Source organism: Melospiza georgiana, chromosome Z, assembly GCF_028018845.1.
Source record: "Melospiza georgiana isolate bMelGeo1 chromosome Z, bMelGeo1.pri, whole genome shotgun sequence".
Lineage (NCBI taxonomy): Eukaryota > Metazoa > Chordata > Aves > Passeriformes > Passerellidae > Melospiza > Melospiza georgiana.
Window position 1 is genome coordinate 19,188,961 of NC_080465.1, and position 23,653 is coordinate 19,212,613.

The 23,653-nt window shown below is 38.9% G+C and overlaps 1 protein-coding gene across 2 annotated transcripts in view; it reads left to right on the forward strand.

Moving 5' to 3' along the window:
• The window catches only part of ACO1 (aconitase 1), a 56,346-nt gene that overhangs the window by 21,135 nt on the left and 11,558 nt on the right, over positions 1–23,653 (forward strand). For both annotated transcript variants that reach the window (XM_058043865.1, XM_058043864.1), the window contains exons 2-11: positions 10,395–10,518; positions 12,221–12,389; positions 14,434–14,571; positions 15,918–15,987; positions 16,091–16,274; positions 19,248–19,387; positions 20,344–20,515; positions 20,956–21,056; positions 22,041–22,157; positions 23,437–23,596. In XM_058043865.1, the coding sequence (XP_057899848.1) occupies positions 10,422–10,518; positions 12,221–12,389; positions 14,434–14,571; positions 15,918–15,987; positions 16,091–16,274; positions 19,248–19,387; positions 20,344–20,515; positions 20,956–21,056; positions 22,041–22,157; positions 23,437–23,596 (1,348 nt within the window). In that variant the 5' untranslated portion in view covers positions 10,395–10,421. The remainder of the gene's footprint in view (positions 1–10,394; positions 10,519–12,220; positions 12,390–14,433; positions 14,572–15,917; positions 15,988–16,090; positions 16,275–19,247; positions 19,388–20,343; positions 20,516–20,955; positions 21,057–22,040; positions 22,158–23,436; positions 23,597–23,653) is intronic.

Genomic DNA, 23,653 nt, shown 5'->3' on the forward strand with positions numbered 1-23,653 from the left:
CATAGAGTAGGAAGTGCAGCTGAGTCTTGTGCCTTCCAGATCTGTGGTGTGTGTGAAGATTTATTAGGAAAATTATCAATACTTTACTCTTCTCAGACTTTATAAGATAGAGGAGGTTCCTGGAGAAGCTTTCCATGTAAAAAGAAGTCTGATCACTTAGCTATGCTTTACAGAGAACAACATGCAGACTGCTGCTGAATTGAAAAGACCACAGGGCTTTCAAACTGCAGGTTTTTGTCATATCATATTTGTAATTTAGCATCCTTCTTTCTCTCTGGTTGTCTTTGGCCACTCCAGCTTTGATGCTAATTGGTTTTATAGTAATAGTAGAAGAGCCAAAACAATAAATGCAGAAAAGTAAAGAAAAAATAACATTTGAATAGTAAGAAATGGAACAAATCTCTTTTGCTAGTGTTTTCCAGCATAGACTCTCACTGTAGCACTGTGAGAGTAAGAGCTGGAAATTTACTCCCTCCTTGGAGTAACAATCGACTTAAACTAAATGGAAAGGTGTTAATTGAAGAGTAGTCCCTTTGTGTCTTGAAATATAGAGAAGGTAGAGAGGAGTCTTAATTGTGTGAAAATAAGATCATTTTTTTTCGGGGTTTTTGCATTCACTGCTGCCTTAGGGATTGATTAATTCAGAAGATTTCCTCTAGTTTTTTGGCACTTTCTTGAAAGAATTGGGACATCCCACAGCTGTAGGGTCTGGATTTCAGATGCTTGTGAAAGAGGGCGTTAATTTTGATTGTTGGGGGGTTTTTTTTTCCTACCCTTTCTGTGTGAAAACTGTTATAAAAAAGGTGATTTAAAATGTTTAGTGGAACTTAATTTGGCTCCCCAGAAAGCTTGGCCAGAAAACTCTGCTAACGGCTAGTTTGAGTTCATGAAATTGTATCAGACACACACTTGTTCTCCTTACAGACCGAAGCCATGGGTGTTTGAAAGCTGGATTCATTGGCACAAATAGTTGAATAGCTGCTGAGATTACCGGTAGAAGTTTTTGGTGTGAGAAAGTTATCTTTATTTTCAGACAACAACTTCAGGATTTGTCTTGAAATCCTGTGTGTGAAAGTTAGGACCCCACAGTGTCAGATTATTTCACAACAGAAGTAATCCTCTCATCAGTTCTTCATCCTGAAAGGATCCTTCCACCTACGTATCTTCAGAAGCTCTGAAACAGTTCAGATTTCAAGTTGCAGAAGAGGAGTTTTCAAGGTGCAGAGAGAGCAGTTTATAGAGCTCATATAAAGGTAATGGCATGAGTACAGAGCTGATTCACAATACTCTCATTTTGTTTGTCTTTCCCATGCAGCTCTCCTGCATTTCTTCACTTTCTTCACCCTTCATAGGAGTCTTTTGAAACTTAGAGACCAATGCCTTTTGACATTGAACCAAAATTCTTGACCAAATCTTTGTACACATGCTCTGTATTCCACACTTCTTGCAGCACTTCCATGTTGGTTTTTTTTGTTTTTTTTTGTTTTTTTTTTTTTTTTTTGTAACTAACACTGAAAGCTAGTTCTTTGTTAAAACTGGTCCAAGCTGCATATTTGTTAATGAACAGTCTAAGAGTACTAGCATAGGGTAAAAAAGCAGCAAGTCTGTATAGAGGTAGAAAGTAGCTTAAAGCTCAGAGCTGCTCTCCCAGGAGGTAGGAAAGAAATTTCAACACTTTATTTTTCAGTGTTTGGTAGTTTCCAAATAAGCTTCCTTTTATTCTTGGGTGTAAGGCTGCTCATTTCCCTGTAGCAAAAAATAAAAATTAGTCTCTACTTTTATCTGGGACACTCAGTGGTGAGTGTGCTGAGAAAGCATTGCCTTAACACTTACACCTGCTTAGTTATCATCTGGATTTTGTTAAGACTAGATTGCATTTCAGAGGCTGTCTGAGAACACAGGAGAGACACTACATATGTGTGCTTACCTGGGTTGCCAAAGGCTGGTGAGATCTATGCAAGAGAAGTGTTTGGACTGTCCCTCTAAGCTATGTTGAGGTGAGAGAGGAGGTAGCATTTGGCTTTCTGGAGTGATGATGTGAAGGAGTTTAATGTCTACATTTTGGAACTGGGCACCTAAACTTCCAGCTCACTTGGAGTCAGAGTTACTTTAAGACCTCAATGTTTGATTTCACAAACTTGATCTCTGACCTAATCTTTCAGTTCCAATATGTGTGATACAGCATTGCTAACAAAGTGCAATGGTCATGACAGCTCATGACAGCTTCTGAAATACACAGATTATGGGAATATGCAATTAACAACCTATTTGGTGTGTTGGAAGTTTAGCACTTTATGGATCTGAATAAGTAAGTATTTTAGCATTGCTATCAAAAGTTTCAGGCAGCAGGAGAAAGCAGGAGCATCTGCAATCCAAAGCTCTGTTTGTTTTAGTACAGTGTTTCTCTTGAGCATTAAAGTTGAAAGGGGTTCTCTGAAACTTTGCCTAGAGGTTGTTTAAGAAACCTTCCTTTCTCTATTACTGCATTTTTTCCCGTGTGGAATACTGATGTAGTTTATACTGGCAGAATAGTTGCTCAGTCATCAAATTGTTAGTGGACTTCTCTTTAAGGATCTATGTGTAATGATGGACCTTTCTGTGTAACGAAGAAACGCAAAGATTCTTTCTGGAGTCTCTTTAAACACTGAAATCTCCTCAGTGTCTGTTAGCAGCAATGGAACAGCATTTATTTGTTACACAGTGGCCTTATCTGCCACAGGTAGAGTGTTAAATCATAAGAGCTTCTCTAAATCAAAAGAAGAAACGGGTGTTTATTGCAACAGTAATTGCACTCATCTGTCCTTTGTACATCCAAGAGTAATTATAGCATTTTATATTTTTATGAAACAAGACTCTGCTTGTTCTACCTCTGGTGTTGAAGTCTATCCAAATGCTGGGGGCATGTGTGGGCTTGAGGGTTTTTTTGCTTATGGTTTGTTTGGTTGGGTTTTTGCCATTTTTTGGTGGGTAGGTGGGTCTTTTTGTAATTATGTTGTCATGTGTCTGGTCATCTCTGTCTGTCTGTTGATTTACCCAGTGTAACAAAAACATTTTTCTTAGGCAATTTGAATATTTAAACCAAAAAAAAAAATTCCTTCCACATGAATATATTTATTAGGACTTTTTTTCTAAACTGACTTGAATTATGGATGGATTTACTTAGTGAAGTTTTACTAGTTTAAACACTGGACTGATACTGAAGAGAGGTTGCCTTTCCATTAAGGCTTTTGTCAACATGCTTAACATGGGTATTCTCCTTCCTTGGTTTTTGGGTAAGGTAGGCATGCACAGAACTTGGTGCAATTCCAATGTGATGAAAAATTCCTACATGCTGGACCTCCTCAGAGATCTTTGTTCGTGGCTATGCCATTTATAACTTAGGTAAACTGGAACGAGTCATCAACTTTTTTAATGGGGGCTCCTTGTTGAGTAGAATGTGAAGCCATGAGAAGAGCTATGAGAGGTTTTAGAGGCCCAGGGGAAATGAGGAATAGCCCTTAATTAAATAAGTGCTGTTCAGTTATATTTAACTGCTAGTAATGTCATGAAGTGCATGCTCAATGTTGTGATGTAGAATTTAAAACTCAGTATCCTGCTGCTCTGCTGCAGCTCCGCTTATATTTTTTAAGTTGCTTGCTTTTGCTATTTGGAGGTGCTTGTTGCAAACTTAGCAGCTAAGTACAGATACATACAGTGGCACTCATTTGAATGGACAAACCCAAGGGAAATAACTTGTGGGCACAGGAGTGATAATTGCATCAAAAGGTGGTAAGATCAGATTCAGCATGGATGAAAAATGTTGTATTTTTCAAGCAAGGCCATGGATATTGCCTATGTCCTGCCTTCTCACCAGGAAAGGACTTTTACCATGGTGGTTCTGCCAGCTCACCTCTTTCTTTCCCCAGTTTTCAGTTGGAGGTTTCATCACAGAAACATCATATTTTGTCATGTTTCTTCAAGTACCAACAAGTCTGAGCCTTCCCCTTTTTCTTGATGACTGATAAAATTGCATCTTTGCTTTGCCTGAGTGTAATCTTTTTGAGCATTTCTAGAGTCTGGTGAAATGTTGAAATTAAATTGCTTCTTTGCTGAGTGTGTGCTTCCCAGTGATGGCCAGGAATTGACCCATATTTCAGGAAAAAGAGCATTTAATACTTGAAAAAGAGCATTTAATACTTGAAATCTGTTTAATTAAGACACCTGGTGTTTAGTTTTATGTAGTGATGTCTAAAATTAACCTCTTATCATTGATAACATAGGCACCCTTTCATAATTGGAAAGACAGCAACTAAGAAACCAAAGATGGAATAGAAAAAGCAATTGTTGAAACATGTTTCTCCAAGTGAGATTAAATATATGTCTGTACTAAAATGCTGAATAACCACAGCTGTTCTGTTGCTACTTTATGCCCTGAAGCTTAGACAGAAGTTTTCTCATCCAGAGACTTTTTTCCCTTCTGCAGATCAAACAATCTGTGTCTTTGGTTTTTTGTCAGGTACTTCTGCAATAAAAGTGGTTATTAAAACCATGAGTCTTGTGTAAACATTTGTGTTGTGTACTACAGGAAGAGCATAGTTTACTGTCAGCATGGTTGTAGGAAACCACTGTGTGTGCTGCAGTTTTCTCCTTTTCTGCATGGTGGGAGATGAGTGGGAGGCTCTGATATCACTAAACCCCCCAAAATAATACATATTGTTGATAGTATGGATCTGTTTACAGTCAATGAGTATATGTCGTAGGAAGGGGACCAGGACACCAGCTGGTTCATCACAGGTCCAGTTTATTGAAGAAAGCATCAAACACTTACACAGCAAATAATAAGCTTATGAATATTCTGTAAGCCAAGCAATCTATTGGTTAAACTATACCATGAACTCTTCCTCATTCCTTAGGGGTTACATCTCTCTTTTCTCATGTCTCTTTGACCACTTGTTATCATACTACAGCCAGGCCCAAGGACACACTATCTAGCAGGTGCAGGACTTGGAATTAGCCACAGCTTTGTACTTTTCCAGTCTGTAGTCAGGTAAATTTCCCAACAAGTATACATGCTGCTGTGTTTTTTATAAAGAATCACTTCTTTTTCTGATGTGAGATTGCTGCTTTTAATCTGACTAGCTATGCTCAGTTTCACCTTCAACTCTAAAGAGAATAGAAAAAGATGTCTAGAACAGTTTTCAGACTTTCTCGGATAGAGCAAGAGACTAAAATACATTTTTCCTTCTCTGTGATCTTCATGAGATAATTTATGCAAGTGTAAAGATATATTATTGTATTTTTTCAATTCTATTAATTTCAGTAAAATTTATTTGTTGTCTTTGTTCCAAGTTACAAAACTGCTTTTAAAAGGGATCTGAAGTAGAGTGAAGGAGTCACTGTCAATCAAGAATGTGGTTTAAACTGAACCAAGTCCTTTTCCAATCAATGTTGTTGAGATGTGACCAGTATTGTGTTTATGTTTGATACTCAGAAAGGTCCAACAGCTGAAGATTTGAAAGCACACATAAAACATACCTTGAAATCTCCTGTGATTTTTTTTTAATAAAACAATTTCAGTTTCTTGCTTAAAACCTTTTTATGGAAATCCCCATGAGACTTTAATGTATTTTGAATGTGTCTGATGTAGTTGATTAACAAATAAGAGAAGACAAGGGAAGAGGATGGACAGACACCTTTTTCTTCTGTCCCCTTGGACTTGTGCACATTTCTTATGTCATGATCATCAAAGGATGTGTCCTTCAGGAGGCCACAGAGATAACCACAGACAGTGCAGCCAGCAGGCGTCTTTGCAATGATCTTTTGGTGCTGGTGAACATCGGAGGTGTCCGTGGTAAAAGCTGAGTTTGATGCCACACTCAATACAGATGAAGTGAGGAGTGTTGTACTAAGATTTTGTTTGTTCAAAAAGACTTCTTAGAGTATCACAGTGTAAAGCTTGTGTTTCCAGAGAAATTTGAACTGTGTCATATATAGGGGTGCAAACAGCAAGAAACAGCTGTTGTGGCCAAGGGTTCATTCTCTGCCCTAAAGGGCAAGATGTTGCATTTGCACAACACTACTTCATTTTTTTATATTTGGAAAGTTATGGCCTTATCCAGATAAATTTGTTCCTCCTGGTATTCATGGTTGCAATCTTTCTGTACTTCTGCTTCTCTGAGGGAGAGGGAAAAAACAGAAATCAGACTTTCTGTGGTGAGCTAATGTGCAGTCTGGGTGAATTGAGGTATCTTCTAACAAGAGATTGAGTGTGGTGGCACAGTAATGAGCTACTGCATTGATGTAACAAGGTGAGCGGGAAAAAATATTGATAGGGAGTTCAGATTCATAGATGCTCAGCTTTAATGCAGACCAGATTGTGGGTGTTCTCAGATTTTTAATAGTAGGCACTAAGGAAGGGCTAAAATCAGAATGTTGTTTGTCTGGTACATTTCATACAAGTCATGCAACCCTTTAAGGAGGTTCCAGTATCTTGAGATTATCTCCACTGGTCAGAGCATGGTGCTAATAATGCCAGGGTTGTGAAACAGAACATCGTATGGGCCATTTACTTGGATTTTGTGATCCTTGTGTGCCTGCCAACTCGTAATATTCTGTGAGTCTGTGTCAGTAATGAGATGCTCCTTTTTAAATGCTATTCTGCATTTTCACGTTTGAATAATCCTTTATTTTTTTTTTTGTTTTGTTTTTTTGTGTAATCTCCACACAAACAGTTTTCAGGTTGTTGGGCAGAAGGTCAAGTGGTTGTTTTGGTATTTCTGAGCAGGTATCAATGTGGTCACACGTTGGCTGTGGTCAGCGTGTGTGACCCTGTGTGCTGCGCCAGTTCCAGGCAGATAGATGTCTGCTCACCCATGTTTGCCTGCAAAACACGAGTAAACATTCCTTGTTGTAATCAGAAATTAACCTGTATCAAGTTAATAAAAAAGTTAACCTGTATCTATTGCTAATCTGTATCAAGTTAATAAAAAGGTTAACCTGTATCTATCAGAGGACGACTTCAAAAGTTTTGGTCTATTCAGTGTGCAGAGTATCGCCCCCAGATTTCTTTTTGACAAATCACTAGTTTAGAGTTGTGTGCTGTGGCAAGTTGGTTTATAATTTACTGTGTGGAACTAGTAGTTGGTATGACTGAGCTTCTCTGTCTTGTTAAATTCACTGCAGTAATGCTGCTAGTTGGTATTTTTTCTAGAGATTTTACCTCTTTTCAGGTATTTCTGAATGGCTTCCAGGTTTGTAACAGTGTTGTTCATGTCAGTGTGACTAGGCAGATGAAAAGAATTTGTGATTAGGGCTTGGTTAGCCAACAGTTTGGCTTATTTGTATAAATCACTGATGAGAGGAGATTTGTACTGAAGTATCTCATACTGTGAGCTGTTCAGGGAACAGGGTGATGTCTGATAAAGTAATGTTAACATGTAGATAATGTGTCATAACATCTTGAATTTCTGCTGTGATTTGCCAAGACATGGACTTGGATGGAAAATGTTCAAAGTGCAGTTTATACTTGGATAAGAGTATGTGAACTGAGTATAGTGGATTCATGGTCATATCAAATTAATGATCTGCTTTATCTGTTGGGGGATATCCGAATATTTTCTATCTATGGCTACTCTTAAACTTTCCCATGAGAAATTGATATGAATAAAATAAAGTTCTCAAAGTGGAATGCAAAAGAGTAAATCTTAACAGGAGGGTAGCTGGCAAGAAGAGGAAGGAAGAAATTCATTTTGTTAATGCTCAGTTGTAGAAGCAGAGTTTGCTTAGAGGAATAGCTAGTAGCTCATGCTGATTAAAGATCATGACACCTAAAACTTTAGAGGCTTGTGTACAGGGTGAGTATTTGCAAAGCTGGGAAAAGCAGTTTCAGAAATAACTTGTCAATGGAAATGTGAGAGATGATACAATTGAGGTTGTGTGTGTGTTTGCAGTCTGTTCGTCTGCCGACCTTCCAGCTTCCCTGGGCATTCAGCTTTTTGTCTAGAAACATCCATTATTTTCTTTTCTTTGAAAGAATTCTGTAAATATTTCTTTCCCTACATTATCTTGCTGCTTTACACCCTGGACTTTCTTTTGTTACCATTTCTGCTATTTCTCTTAGGTGGTCTTCTAAGAAAAAAATCTGAATTTGGAAAATACTTTAAAAACCCCCCATAACTGTGTTCCACATAGTAGTATTTCCTGAACATTGCGTGAAACTAGCAGGTGAGATAAGTAAATTAATTCTTTGGCCTTGCTGTGTCTGTTTTTAACAAGTACTGGACTTTGCACATCCTTTTGCACCAGTTTCCAAGGCCTGTTGTGTGTACCTCCTGCCTTGTTGTGAATTTTCTTGTTTGAAAACCTGAGGCAAGAGAAGATAATGGTACTTGAATGAAGACAGGAATAGTCTGTCTTTGGGAAAACAAGGCATCTGAAAATCAGGCCTTTGGTTATCTCTCTACTGAAAAAATTTTAATCGTGACTGGGAATGTTGCCAGGCACTGCAGGAGAACTGTTCTCACTGTGAAATTGTTAGCTTGATCCTTGGCATGTGTTGGTCTAAGCCAGTGCTTCCAGAAGAGGCTTGGGCAGAGTTCAGGTCTTCAGTGTGTCCTAGGAAGTGTTCCATTAAGTAGTTTGTATATGGGTAACCTTTACTGGACATTAAGAGATATTTCTGTAGTGAATTTAGGCCCCTTGCTGCTGGTTAGCCTTGCAATGGGGATTATCTTAGGGCCTTTTAATTTCTGTATGTGAACCTAAAAGTCCTAGGTCCCAGAGGAATGCTTTATCCAGCAAACCATTAAGCCACCAAAACCGGTAAATCAGTAAGCAACAACAAAAAAAGGAAATATCTCAAACTAAAATGACATTTACAGTAGAGCCTATGTAAATTTTTTTTTTTGTGGTTACTCTAACAAATCTTTCTGGAATTAGGAGAGTTCTTTTTGTCTCTGATAGCATTTATAATCTTAGTCTATAATACTTTCTGTCTGAAATAATAGTGTTTTCTGGTTTTGTTAAATTGTTTTTAATTTTGAATGTAGATGTCTGTCAGTTAAGCTTTAGATCAATGCCACTTCTGATGGTTTTGGCTGTGATACAGTTAATTTTGTCCCTAATAGTTAGTACGGGGCTGTGCTGGGAATGCATTTGATAACGCAGGGGTGTTTTAGCTCCTGCTGAGCAGGGCTTAGGCAGAGCCAAGGCCTTTGCAGCTCCTCACCCACCCCTCCAGCGAGGAGGCTGAGGGTGTGCAGGGAGCTGGGAGGGGACACAGCTGGGACAGCTGACCCCAACTGACCCAAGGGGTGTCACACAGCGTGTGCCATCATGCTCAGCATACAGAGCTGTGAGGAGAAGGAAGAGGGAGATGGTTCAGGGTTATGGTGTTCATTTTCCCAAATCACCATGAGATGTGATGGGGCCCTGGTGTCCTGGAGATGGCTGAACTGCTCTGGAAGAGGTGGATGTATTCCTTGTTGTGCTTTGCTTGCAGGTCTAGATTTTGCTTTATTTATCAAACCACCTCTATCTCAACACATGAGTTTTTTCATTTTGCTGCTCTGATTCTCTTCCTTTTCCTGCCAGAAAGGAGTGGGGGAGTGGCTGTGGGTGCTTAGTTGGTGCCTGGGGTTAAACCACAACACACTTTAGAAATGAGACTGTGTTGTCATGGTGGTTTGTAAGTCACAGAGGCACAAATGGCTGTCTAGAAGCAGCATAAAGAAGAGAATAATGAAGACATTGAATTTCCTTTGTGAAATTGTGTCCAGAGGAGGGCAACAAAAATGGTGAAGGTGTCAGAGCACAGGTTCTGTGAGGAGTGGCTGAGGGAGATGAGGTTGTTTAGCCTGGAGAAAAGGAGGCTCAGGGGAGACCTTACCACTCTACAGTTCTCTGAAAGGAGGCTGTAGCCAGGTGGGGACAGTCTGTTCTCCCAGGCAGCCAGTGACAGGATGAAACAGATTCTGAAGCTGTACCGGGGGAGGTTTATATTTGATATTAGGAAAAATATATTCCTGTCATTGGAATAGGCTGGCCAGGGAAGTGATGGATTCATATTCAGAAGATGTGTGTGTGTGTGGCACTTGTGGACATGGTTTAGTGGTGGGTATGGTGGTGCTCAGTTAGCAGTTGGACTCGATGGTCTTAGAGGTTGTTTCCAGCTTTTAAGATTCTGTGATTCTAAGCCATGTGGTATATCTGTATTTTTCACAATACTGCTGTCTTTTTCTGAGACCTTTTATCTCTGAGGATGAGTAGATTTGGGGTGGAAAGGGAATGACTGACAGTACCTTTTTCTCTGGTACAGGCCTGTGTGTATGGGATAGATGCATTGTAGGCTGTGGGACATGTACTTGGTGTGAAGGACAAATGTAATGAAAATGCCCTTGATTTTTCTTTTGTTTTAGGGACACTAAGTAGGGCCTTCAACAACCATGAGCAACCCTTTCATACAGATTGTGGAGCCACTGGACCCAAAAGAGCCTCTGAAGAAATTCTTTAATCTGAGCAAATTGGAAGATGTGAGATATGGTACGTTGAGAACATAAGAGAAGCATTTTGTTAATACTGATGAATAGAACCTGAACAGACTTGACCACATTGGATGATACTTGGTCTCTGGTGAGAACTATGAATTCAAAAGGCGAATCTTGGAAACAAAATTTTAGCAAAATTTAATGATGGAAATTTAGAATGACAGAAGTATTGGCAAGATCGCAGTAGTATTTCCTCAGCATACTGTGCCCACAGCAGTCTTGTTTTTGCTGAGTGGTTGAGGAGAGCTAGGCAAAACTAAGAGCACAAGTTTTCTTATCCTGCTAAAGGCTGGAAAGGATCTAACACTGATATGTAGACTGAACTTAACCGAAAGATTTTTCAGCCTTGAAAACAGTAGTGGTTAGAGAATCCTTTCTGAGGAGGCTTTTTCCTTAGTTCCTCTGACATTTCCCAAGTCTTTCAGTGGTACTGCTAAAAATCTTGGTGTCTGTGCCATTGACTGTGACTTAGAAACCTGAGTATCTATACCTTAGAGTTATCTATGGTGGGTGCTTGGTGTTTCAAAAGGAGACAGGTGATTAAGGAGAATTCAGGGAACAAGAGGAGGAGCATTTTCTCTGAATGTCAGCATCACATGTCCATTACAGGCTCCGATATGCAACCAGTCAGTTAATGTCAGTTTTGGTGGGTGAAAAGCAGAGGAGAGTCTTAAAGAATAGACAGATACACATTCAGTGTTACCAGATGATCCATTCCAGGATTCCAAGAGTGATAAACTCCAGATTCTACAAAGGATGCAATTCTCACTATTCAGAAAAAAAGGGAATAGCTTAGCAGGGAAGGGCAGGAGAAGATTCTAAAAAACCTCCAAACAACAACAGTAACAATAACACCCAAAACTCCCAAATCAACAAAATCCCCCAAAACAAAACTCCCAACAACAACCAACTCAAATTGTTCTGAATTACTGTGTCCTGAATAATAGATGTTGTTTTTTTACAACAGCACTGATGAGGTCTCACTGAGATTGACTTTTATATCTTGAGGCCAGCCCTGTGTAGAAAGTTGGAACAAACTTCTCAAAATGTGAATATTTTGAGAGGCAATCAAACAAGTATTATTAAAGTGGTCTGGAGGAGGAAGGACTGAGATGTGTTTGGGTTTTTTCTTCACACCCATTCCTTGCAGTAGAGCTGTCAGGACTGCTCCAATAGTATTTTGTGTCATCATCTTTAAATATTTCTGATTTGAAGTAAAGGAAGATTGATAGGTGCACAGTCTGACTTTTGTTCAGTTTCATCTTCCGTCTCTTGAGGGGACTGCATAAACCACTCAAGATGTGCTTTCCAACGTGGCAGGGAGAAAACTATGCTTTTCCTGGTGCATTTATATGTCTGTATTCAGCGACAAGAGTGAGAACAAACTGCAGAAAAACAAGATGAGCACAGCATGTTTTCAGGGTTGCTGTGCTATGGGGGATGGAAAAGTCCCTCAGCAAAGATGTCTAGTGTGTCACAGGAACTGAGATAACAAACCTGCTGAGAGCATCAAGTGGAACAGGTCAGTTAGTACTGACCTCCTGGCAAAGCTGGAGGTGGGAAGAGTGGTTTGGATAATCGGAATAAAGCCTTGAGAGAAAATGAGGACCTGTCTGCCCCTGGCATGGAACTTTGCACTTGCTGACAAATGCCCTAAGGTAAGCACTGAGTTTGTTTCTTGCCTCTTACCCATGCAGCTCGCCTGCCATTTTCCATCCGAATCCTCCTGGAAGCAGCGATCCGTAACTGTGATGAGTTCCTAGTGAAGAAAGGAGATGTTGAGAATATTCTCAACTGGAAAGTGATGCAACACAAGAATGTTGAAGTACCATTTAAGCCTGCAAGAGTTATTCTGCAAGACTTCACGTGAGTCTGATGATCTCCAAAGCAAGGAAGAGGGTCTTTTGAGAGTGCAACAATGCTCAGCTTGGGGTGGAGGGGTGAGCTGAGGGAAAGAATAGCACCTGGAGAGGCAAACACTCAGAAAAAGAGCATTGAAAGAAACTTTTCTGAGATCAAGAAGTAAATGTCTTCACAAAACTTCAAAACGGGGGAAGAAAATGATATTGATAAATTGCATGCAATTGAGGAAGTTCAGTGTTTAGAAGTTATTCTTTGTTCTCTCTCTGTCTCTCTCACATTTTTTGTTTGTTTTTTGTTTGGTTGGTTTTGTTCCCCAGGGGTTCTTGCTTTCAATTTTCTACCTATTTCAGTTCTCATTTATAACCCACATAATTTCTTCCTCTTCTAAATCTGTGCTATTATAAATATGTTTTTAAAGACTTATCTGCTCTTGAAAAAATGAGCATATTATTTTTCCCAAAAATGCAAATTGAGATTCCTACCTAATGGACTCTAAAAAATGAGCCTTGTTATAGCAGTGAGTCCTCAGATGTCAGTAATAATCATATAGTAGTCCCTGTTCAATGTGGAAATTCAATTTTCAGGTGGAACAATTGCATTTAATTGTTCTAATACAGCATTTGACTTCCAAGTCTACTCACTGTTCTTGGTATCTTTGTCCTCTGTCTTTATAAAATATTTTAGTACATCCATGGTAAGCCCAGTGCAACTACGCTGCCAGTTGATTTTCTTCCTCAGTGGTAGAGTGTCTTAGCTGTCATAATCTCTGTTATGCATTTTCACAGCAGTTTTCAAAGTGCTAGAGACCCAGTACAGCTCAACTTCAAGACATTAGAAAAAATTGGCAAAACTTCAAATTAAAGAAGTGCTCATTTCCTAGCTATTCTTCATCTACTAGCTGTTGTTAATGTTTTGAAAAACTGGAGCAGAGAGGAAGCTGAACTTCCAAGCAATCGTTCCTTCTGTTACTGCTCTTCTTCCTTGCCTCTTACTCCTGCTGAGTTTTAAAAATGTGCCTATAACTCTGCAGAGCAACTGCATTCGTGGAAAATGAGCTCTTGGACAGGCCTCTGAGGACCTTTTTGAAAAAGGCAGCTGTGGCAACTTTCCAAAAGCCATGCAACAATTACATTCAGGTTGTCCTGGTTTAGAGTTATCTAACTTCCTAGTTAGGATTATTCTGTATTTATCTTTAGTTGTTCTAAGACTGTAGAAGGATATTGTGTCTGTTCCATATTAATTGTAATTGTAATAACATTCATAAGTTGACAAAATAATTCTTCTTCTGTTTTCTCCTACCCTCCCCTCAAATTCCCATAGGTAAAATAACACAGAATTTCCTATTTTTCTTACAAAAAGCTTATCCTGGAATGTCAAACTGCTGAACAATATCAATTAATTGTGTCCAGTGTAGATAATGTGGATCCTTTTTGCTGTTTATTTTTTGGTAATTATTCAAGATTTTCAAGGTAAAATTCAGTAGGAACCAAAAAGCCTTTTACTGCTGTTGTTGCATGGTTTCTGATATTAAAAACAATTGTAATAACTTCCTTATGGTCAGAGTTAAAAACATAAACCCTTACTGCTTTGGGATGCTCTTGCAGAAATGTAGTTTTTTCAATGGGTTGCTCATTGACGCCAGGTCCTTAAGAGCACATCAGAGAACTCTTTTTGTTTTAGCACCCAGCAAAATCAGATAGGTAAGTAAGAGGGTTTTCCAGGTTAGTTGAAGATGTTATGGTAGAATATACCTCAGTAGAAAACTGAGAATATGTGGGCAGAGAAGCATCAGAAGCTGTGTTAAAAGAAATATTGAAAAGTGTACGATCTCTTAGACAAGTCAAGTGTTGAAATTCCAGAAGTTCTGGTTAGTACTCATTATTTGCTTACATTGAAAATGGAGTACAGTTTGCTTAGTATGTGACAGTAGCTGTCTGTTCTGTATCTCAGGACTGTTTTTTGTGGGTTGTTTTTTTTTTTTTTGTTTTTTTTTTTTTTTTTCTCTTTTCCAAATTGTTTCACCATGCCTATTTTGTTTCTGTTGTAGTGGGGTGCCTGCTGTGGTTGACTTTGCTGCAATGCGTGATGCTGTGAAGAAACTTGGTGGGGACCCTGAAAAAATAAATCCTATCTGTCCTGCTGATCTTGTGATAGATCACTCCATTCAGGTGGATTTTAACAGGCAGTAAGAATAAAAAAATCACTCTTTACTTCTTAATGGTAGTAAGTCAATTGAATCTAGGTACTGGTCATCAAGGTAGTTCTACTGGTTAGCATTTGTACTACAATATAGGTATGTTAGCATACAATGCTAACATACTGGTAGCATTTGTACTACAACATTCCAAGTACTAGGAAATTTTAAAGTTAGACTGTTGTATCAGCTGTGGTGAGTTGGGGGGAGAATTTTCTCTATCTGTGGTGTATCTATCAGCAGCAAAAGCCTGTACTAATATGTTGATAGAAACAGACTCATTCCAGGCCTGTGTTTATTGTACTTTACTAATGCTTGCATTACTGTTAATCGCTCAGAAATGGCATTTTTTCCCTAGTACACTTTTTTGACCCTATAGGGGTTTTTAAGAAAGGAAATGTTCTCATTCATCCTTTCTTCCTCACTTTTCTAAGAACAGAGGTGATCTACACTAGGCTGAGTTCTGAGGAACTGCTTTCTGCTTCAGTGCCTCCAAGCAGAAGAGCATGAGGCACTGCTTACTATGGCCCTCATGAGTTCTGGAAAGGCTGTTAAATCCTCAGCATGATGAGGACAAAGATACAAAGATGCACTAAGGTTCACTAGACCTACAGTGAAATAAAGGACCTCTGTATACAGGTCCTTCTGCCCTCCAAGGTACATAAATATGGGCCTGCTGAACTAATCTTCCAAACAGATCCTGCAATTGCATGTTTTATGGTGCTTTCCTTACAGCTTGTAGTTTTTTGGTATGCAGTTACAAATCATGATTTTTTGTCACAGTCTTATTTTATTTCTGTTAACCTCATAAACATATGCAAGAAAATAGAGATTTTTCTCTCATATGGAGAACATTGGTCAGATTTATGTTTCAGTTCTTTCAAACTCTGCAGACCCAAGTTAGGCAGTTGATTGAAGTGAAGAATTTGTTAACACTGTTTTGAAACACAGGGTCTTCAGACACCACTCTATCACAGTGACCACAAATGTGGAAGTTGCAGGACAGCTGTGTTCCAGTTTCCTTTACTGCCTTGCTGATTCCTTCTGATTTTGGTGTTGGAAAAGTCACATTTCATTAACATGCAGTGTTGCTTTTCCCAGGCTACAGTATTTAAGCCTGCCAAATGCAGATTAGTATTCACATTTGAAGCAGAGTTCAGGTGTTATCTCTTAAGATTTCCTAAATCCTTTTAATTGGTTGCCTGTAGTGATATTAAAATGGTGCAATGGATCAGCATTCACATTAGCTAATAAATCTTCTTTTCTTTCAACCTTTGACTAGATATAAAATTAATGTGGTAATTTTGGTTCTGACAGCTGATAATTTTCATTTGCAGGCCAGACAGCTTGCAAAAAAATCAGGAGCTGGAATTTGAAAGGAACAAAGAAAGATTTGAATTCTTAAAGGTATTGACAAAAATAATCTTATTTCATGGAGAAAAGTTCAGTGTATGAAAGTTCTTCCAGTGCTCATGTTGAAAATATTTTACTTTAATTCCTTTTGTTTCAGTGGGGCTCTCAAGCTTTTAAAAACTTCAGGATTATTCCGCCGGGCTCTGGGATCATCCACCAAGTGAACCTGGAGTACTTGGCAAGAGTGGTAATGGATCAGGAAGGCTACTACTATCCAGACAGCGTGGTTGGCACTGACTCACACACCACCATGATAGATGGCTTGGGGGTGCTTGGCTGGGGTATGTACAGCAGTGTATTTATTGTGAGCAGTCTCTTGGCCCTGGGAGCTGTGGTTTGGGCTCTGGTGAGTTGATCCTGGTTGGCAGGTCACCCCCACCCAGTCACTTCCTCCCTCCTCCTGCTAGCACAATGGGGAAGAGGACTGTTAGTCCAAATGCAAGATTAAAGTAATGGCTAGAGACAAACACAGTTTAAGTGAAGAGGCGGGAGTGCAGGGAAAGGAAATGAAAGAAGTGATGTAAAGGCAGTCGCCAAAGCCCAGCCAGTCCCTGGACAGTGGCTACTTTGGAAAGCCCACCTCCCCGACTGGGGATGAGCCTGATGTTTTATGGCATGGAATGTCTCATTGTTCAGCTCTCTTCAGCTGTCCTGGCTGTACCTCTCACAGTGTTTTTCCCACCCCAGGTTACTTGCTGAGGGGCAGGGTGAAAAACAAAAAGCATCGATGCTGTGTAAGGACTGCTTAGCAATAGCTAAAATTCTGGTGTGCTATCAACACTGGTTTGGTCACAAATCTAAACCATGCCAGTGTATGGGCTGCTGTGAAGAAAAGTGGTTTTTGTGCCAGCTAGACACACTTACATAGCCTAACCCCCAGTGCAAGTAACCTCATAAGGCTTCTTACAGTTATATGACTTTGTAACTAAGCTCCCCTTTCTGATAACTGCCTCAGATGATTCTGCTACACATGTTGTTGGCTTTGTTTGGGTTTTTTTATATATTCTTTTCCATTCTGCATTTAAATGACAAGGAAGTAGAAAACAAAAATATTAAATAAAAAAAGAGAATTGAAGATCACTGACCATCCAATTTTTCTTGTGTCACTTTGCTACTTTGAAGGTGTTGGATTATCCAAAAAGTACTGCAGATACAGATCTGTTAGGTGGAAGGTACTGAAAATTAAATCTGAATGACTAAATTATTGGAGAAGACATTATGTAAAACATAGCTGTGATGTTCTAATACCAGTTCTCTGCACAATATTTGTTACAGGAATAGGTATAAATAATTTATTTTTCCTTGTTGTGGTGAATGGAAGTGCTTGAATTATTGAATAAATAGGTAACTATGGAGTTGAAGTATTTGTAGTCATCCCATACAGTAGCAAAGACTTCAGCTGAGCCTTTGTTTTCCTGTGATATAGTGATAGGAGCACTATTGATGCAGCTGTTGTACAAATATGGAACACACTGTGTTTTTAAAGAGTATTTGTTAGCTGTTCATGAATGTGCTTGAGCACCACATATGGTAGGACTTTCTGATTTTAATAACCCACCACTTGTACTGCAGCAGTGTTGGTTGAGTGAAATTTTCTGAATCAAGGTTGAAAGAGTTTCTGGCTTAGAGTACAAAGGTAAACAACTTCAATGCATCTAAAGCATGACACCTTTGGGATTAGGCACATCTCTTATTCTATATTTGGTTACAGCATATGCATGGAGCCATCGTTTAGATGAAGTTGTAGCACTAAAAGCTGCTTGGAAAAGTATAGCTCTTAGCTGTCATCCTGGTTTTTTAAGAATTTCTAAGCCTTCTGATGTTGACATTCTTGTACTGAACTTTCTCACACATTTTCTGTAAATAACTCATTGTCTTGCATTCCTTTATGAAAGAAGAGAGAGTTGATGGACTGTTGGTTTGACCAGTGTCATTGGAGAGGTGGCACTGTCACCCTCCAATCCACTGTCACTTTTAGAAAACTGTAAATGTTGGAGTCAGAAAATAAACTTCCCTTTTTTCTTCACCTTCACCTTGAGAACAGCGGTGTGAGCTTGTGTTCTTTCGTGTCCTATAGCGACACTTAGCTTCAGTTTTTCTCCAGAACATGAAAAGTATGGCTGGACAGAGTCTATAGCATATGGGCTTAAATTCTTGCACATTCTTGAATCCAACATTTTTTCCAGAGGCTGGTGATGTTGAACTTGGTTCGTGACTGTCAGTGGTAGTCAGTCAGTTATTTCAATTTACTTAAATGTAAATTGAATTATTCAACACCCAGTGAAAGGAGCCACATGATTTGTTCTGTCACAGCATTATCTTTTAAATTAACAGAGGTATATAATTTTGAATGAAAGAAGTTAGAAATTATTTTTCAGAACTATTCTTAGATTAAGTGGGAAAAAAGATTGGAGTAGTGATTTGGCATTCATAAGCAGCTATTACAGGCAGTTTTTCCTAGCTTAGTATTCATTATACTAAACAAAAGGCAGAAGGACATTTCAGAGAAGAAGATAAATATACGAGGGACTTTCTACAGGCAGAAAGTTATAAAACTGCTTGATGGCTTGGCTGCTTAATGCTAAGTTGCTAGATAATAAACATCATGGCTTTGTTATTTTGCATATGACTATGACATCTTGATATGCTACCTTACTAAATTAGCAATATTAAGTAGTAGCTGGAATTCTGATAGTAAAGGTGTGCTTATGCAACGGTTTCCACCTACACATTCCTAAACCCTGCTGAAACATAGTGGACATAAGGGAAAATATTTCTGTCTTAACAAGTACCTTTTATGTTAGCATTCTTTAGTAACATTTCTTTCTTTCAAAATAATTTCTGATTTTTTGTTTGGTGACCAGCAATCATGGTCTGCATATGTTTCACTCACAGCACATATTCAGTGCCATGTCAGTGGTTCTTGGTTTGTTGCATTACATGTTTAAGATATTAAGTAAAAATTTTACATCTGTTCTTGTAAAAGCCAAGCATCCTTAGATTCACATAGTATCCCATCTAATGGCTTAGGAACAAGGATGAAAATATGAAACTAAATGAAATTTAAAAGCCCAACCTTGCAGGAACAGAAGCGAGATGAGGAATGCCTCTTAGCAGAAGACTCAGACTGTATGGTTTCTCTCCCCTTTCACACCTTAAATGGAGCACTCATCAGGCAATTGACTTCACAAGTTTATCTCTGACATGTTAGTATCTTTCTGAATTGTCACATTTTGTCCTCCTGTTGTGTGCAGGTGTAGGTGGCATTGAAGCAGAGGCAGTGATGTTGGGACAGCCGATCAGCATGGTGCTTCCTGAGGTGGTTGGCTATAAGCTGATAGGAAACCCTCAGCCACTGGTGACATCCACTGACATTGTGCTCACCATTACCAAGGTAAATTATCAAGATTTGATATTTTGATGTTACTGCTGAGAGATAAACACATTCTGTAAGACAGAGCCACTGTACAGAATGTGTAAGAACCCTATGTGTGCTTTCAGGTAGCCATTTTGAATTTTTAAAAACCTTTATCACTGTCTGTGGATTGGATTCAGCTCATTAAGGACATTTTTTAGGCAAATCTGTTTCCCAGAACCCACACAAAATATATGTTGGGGTATTTTGGAATTCAGTAGTGTTTTGGAGCAACACTTTTTCCTCTGCCTCGAAAGAACCCTGATGACTTGTTTTTTGAGGTCACTACTTAAAATTAGGCAATATAAAAGCTGGAAACCAGACAGTAAGCATTGCAGTCTTATTTATTTCATGTGCAGGTGTTTGACTCTTGTCATATATTTATAACATGCTTACTCACGCTGTGCATTGTCACTGAATTAAGAGTATTACTGGGTCAGCATTAGTGTTGTTGGAAGTCAGAAATCTGGTACAGAAACTCATCATGGAATACTGTCTACAGAGAGACCTTCAAAAGGGAAAAGGCAACACTTTTTTCATCATTTTATTCAAATGTTGTGTGTGTTCACATGTACTTGTGCAGTTGGTTTTCCCTATTTTTCTTCTTCCTGGGTTTGCTGTGTGAAAACTCCCCACACAGTTCTCTTTCCTCTTAGAACATCATGTTGAGAAAAAGACAATTGCAAGGCCATCTAGTTTAAATGAAAGGAAGAGCAAGTTTTCAAAGAAATATGGTCCTATGTTGTATCTTATTATTGAAACTTTACATCTCTATGTCCTCATATTCATGCATTATTTTAGCAAAAACCTCTTGGTTTCAAATGGCGGTAGAAATCCTCACAAGAGATTTCTGAGTCAAAAGCTAGATTTCATAACAGACATGCTCATGTCTTTTGAAACATAGCAATGACACAGGCACTGTATTTTTATAACAGCATCTTCGCCAAGTTGGAGTAGTGGGTAAATTTGTGGAGTTTTTTGGTCCTGGTGTTGCCCAGCTGTCGATTGCTGACCGAGCCACCATTGCCAATATGTGTCCAGAGTATGGAGCTACAGCTGCCTATTTTCCAGTGGATGATATTAGCATTGGGTACTTGGTACAAACTGGTGAGTATAAAAAGAGACTGTAAGTTAAGGGGTAATTGAAAGGATGCCAGGTTTATATGACATTAGCAGCGGAATTGAATCAGGTGAAGCCTTCTGAGCTTCAGTTCATTTTTTTCTTGGTATTTCCTTATTGAGACTAGTTTTTGCAATTAGGATGCATGTTTAGGAGGAGCTGAGTGTTGGACTTACGGCAGCCTGGCAAAAATCTGAGCCTAGATTGTCCAGATGACAAAAATAGGAAACCAAGATTTTGTTCTGCAAAAGCCACTTAGTCTGTGCAATCAGTTTGTTTTTAGTGGATCTCTAATATTTGTCTTGAAAGAGTCTTGTAGTGCTATTGACAGTGTGCCTGTTATGCACTTTTTTGCTCTATTCTGTCAGATGATGATTCCTCCGTTTAACTTGCATTTTGGTTTTGCTGTATCTGGCTTTCATTTTAGGCCGTGACAAAGAGAAGGTTATGTGCACAAAAAGGTATCTTGAGGCTGTGGGAATGCTAAGAGATTTCACGAACTCTTCTCAGGATCCGGACTTCACGCAGGTTAGAAACTACTCTGTTTTCTGGCTCCTTGCTTTATGCCCTGTCCTATTTTATTGCAACAATTATCTGTTTTTCACAGAAACTAAGAAATAGTCAATGGATTCCTTGTCTTTTGCTTTGGTCTGCACAGCTGTCTTATTTTAAGGCCCAAAGGAGTGAGACAGCTGGCTCTTCAGGTGTGAAAACTTGGATGTAGGTATAGATTGGCTCTCAGTTGACCTCCAGCTGGTGCAGATTCTTTCAGTTTTGTTCAATGGAGCTTTGAGAAGGCCTTCTAGACTGAAGGGTACACTGAATTGTAGCTGTGGAGATAATGTGGATGTTGTGTGTGTAAGCCCTGTATGGAGTTTTTTTCTGTTCAGTCAGTTGTTTTACAGTGTGAATCAGGACCCTTAGAAACCCTCTGTGGTAACCACAAAGCACACAGTTAATTTTCTGTGCAAGAAAATTAGGATCTTACTCTGTGTCCAGGAAAGTCAAGAATATTTCTGATTTTCTCTACTGTAAAATTTTATGTTGTAACTTGTATTCGGGTCTGCATGATTATTCAAAAATCTTAGTAGATTTGGAAGGATGTAGCACATTACGAAAACAAAGTGGGAAGATGGGTGAGGAGTAGATGAATAGTCTGCTTTGTTTTGTATCAGTTCCAGTATCTCTTCACATGATTTTTTTAACCTGCTTCTAGCATGTGAAAAGACAAATTAAAAAATAATTTATAATGCTTAGATGCTTTAGTTACATTGGGTTTTTCAATAACTTTAGTACTTTTGATAGCCATACCTGTGAGCTGGCAGTGTCTAAAATTAGAAGTGTTTCTTTTCTTCTACTCTTCCCATTCTCAAGTGTTTTCAATAATTTCTGCAAATAACAATATGCAGACTTAGCATTGATTCAACAGCAGAGGTAAGCATACCTGTGACTTACCTGGCTTCAACTTATCAGGCAGTGCCCAACCACTCTCTGTTTATCTTACTTGAACAGGTTGTTGAGTTGGATCTCCATACTGTTGTGCCTTGCTGCAGTGGACCAAAAAGACCTCAGGACAAAGTTGCTGTGTCAGATATGAAAAAGGACTTTGAAACTTGTCTGGGAGCCAAGGTAGGGAGTAGGAACATTTGGGCAAACAAATTAATTCATGCTTCTAAAAGCTGTCTGGTGTTCAGGAACTACATTCTGGGGTTGTGTATTGTTTGTTTGCCTACTGAAAAATAAATGAGGATATTTGACTGCAGTTTTGGAGGTGAGACAAGCAACAGGTAGTTTAAAATTGTGATGTTGCTTCTCTTGCATGAAGATGTTCATGCCCTATTGGAGTAGTATTTCTTTCTGATCTTAGGTCTAACATGATTTTGACATAGATTTTGACATAGACTAGAGATTTCTGAACTCTGCCACAATAGGGGGTTGTTAATAGAGGGGACAAAATACCTGCTGCACTGAGTTCTGAGATAACTACCCAGCTCTTCAGCTCTCCAAGCATTCCAAGCAGGTTATGCCCTGAATCCACAATGTAATTTTGCACTAATTATTGAATTTGTTCAGCAGAGCAGAATTGCAGGTGTCTCTGTGACTCTTGGATGGTGTTGGTAAAGACAGAAAACAATGACTACATTCTGCATCATCCAGTCAAAAGTGGTCATTGAAAGAGGAGCTGGATTTATATTTGAATGAATATTCCTGGATACTTAAGTTTTCTAAATCAGTTTGAATCTTTACCTGATACAGTAACCACCCTTGTTAAAGGCACTACAGAACTCCAGTGATTAAAAGAAACCTAAAGTACAGCAGTTCCCCATAATTCTTGGTTTGTTACATTTTCCACACTCCATTAGGTGATCTTATACTTTCAGATCTCTAAATGTAATTTTTCATGACATGAACAGTGCCTACTTGGTCTTTGCTCTTTTTTATTTTTTCCAACTGTCAGACCTTTGCCTCTCAAATCAACTCCTGGTTTATCAAGCTGTTTGATAATCCTGGCTTAAAAATTTTACATGTTATGCTAAAATCTCAGGACTAGATTGTGTGCTAAGACTATGTGTGATCAGGAATCTGTAAGATCTGTAACAGGAGTAAGAAGCATCTGAGAGATCCAAAGAAGGGTATATTCATGCAGGAAGAAAATACAAATATATTTTTCTGCAAAGACTGCCTGTTTTACCAGTAAACAGAGAAGAGGAGAAACTCCAGCAAAAAAAAAAATTTGTCCTTAATTTTGGTTGACTAGAGATGCAAGCCTTCACAATCAGACCTAAAAGCACAAGCATGGATGTGACTAACAGATGCTTTTCATTGCTGAAAAAACAGCCCATACTAATGTTCAGTCATATTGTTTATATTAACCACTCATTTTGATTCTTACTTTCTCCTCCTACAGCAAGGATTCAAGGGATTCCAGATTGCACCAGACCGACACAACAGCATAATGAAATTTAATTTTGAGGGCCAGGACTTTGAGCTTGCTCATGGTTCAGTAGTGATTGCTGCCATTACAAGCTGTACAAACACCAGTAATCCCTCAGTTATGTTGGGTGCAGGTAAGCTGATTGGCCCAATGTGCAGTAGTTTCTCTGTGGCTCTAAATGTGTGTCCTA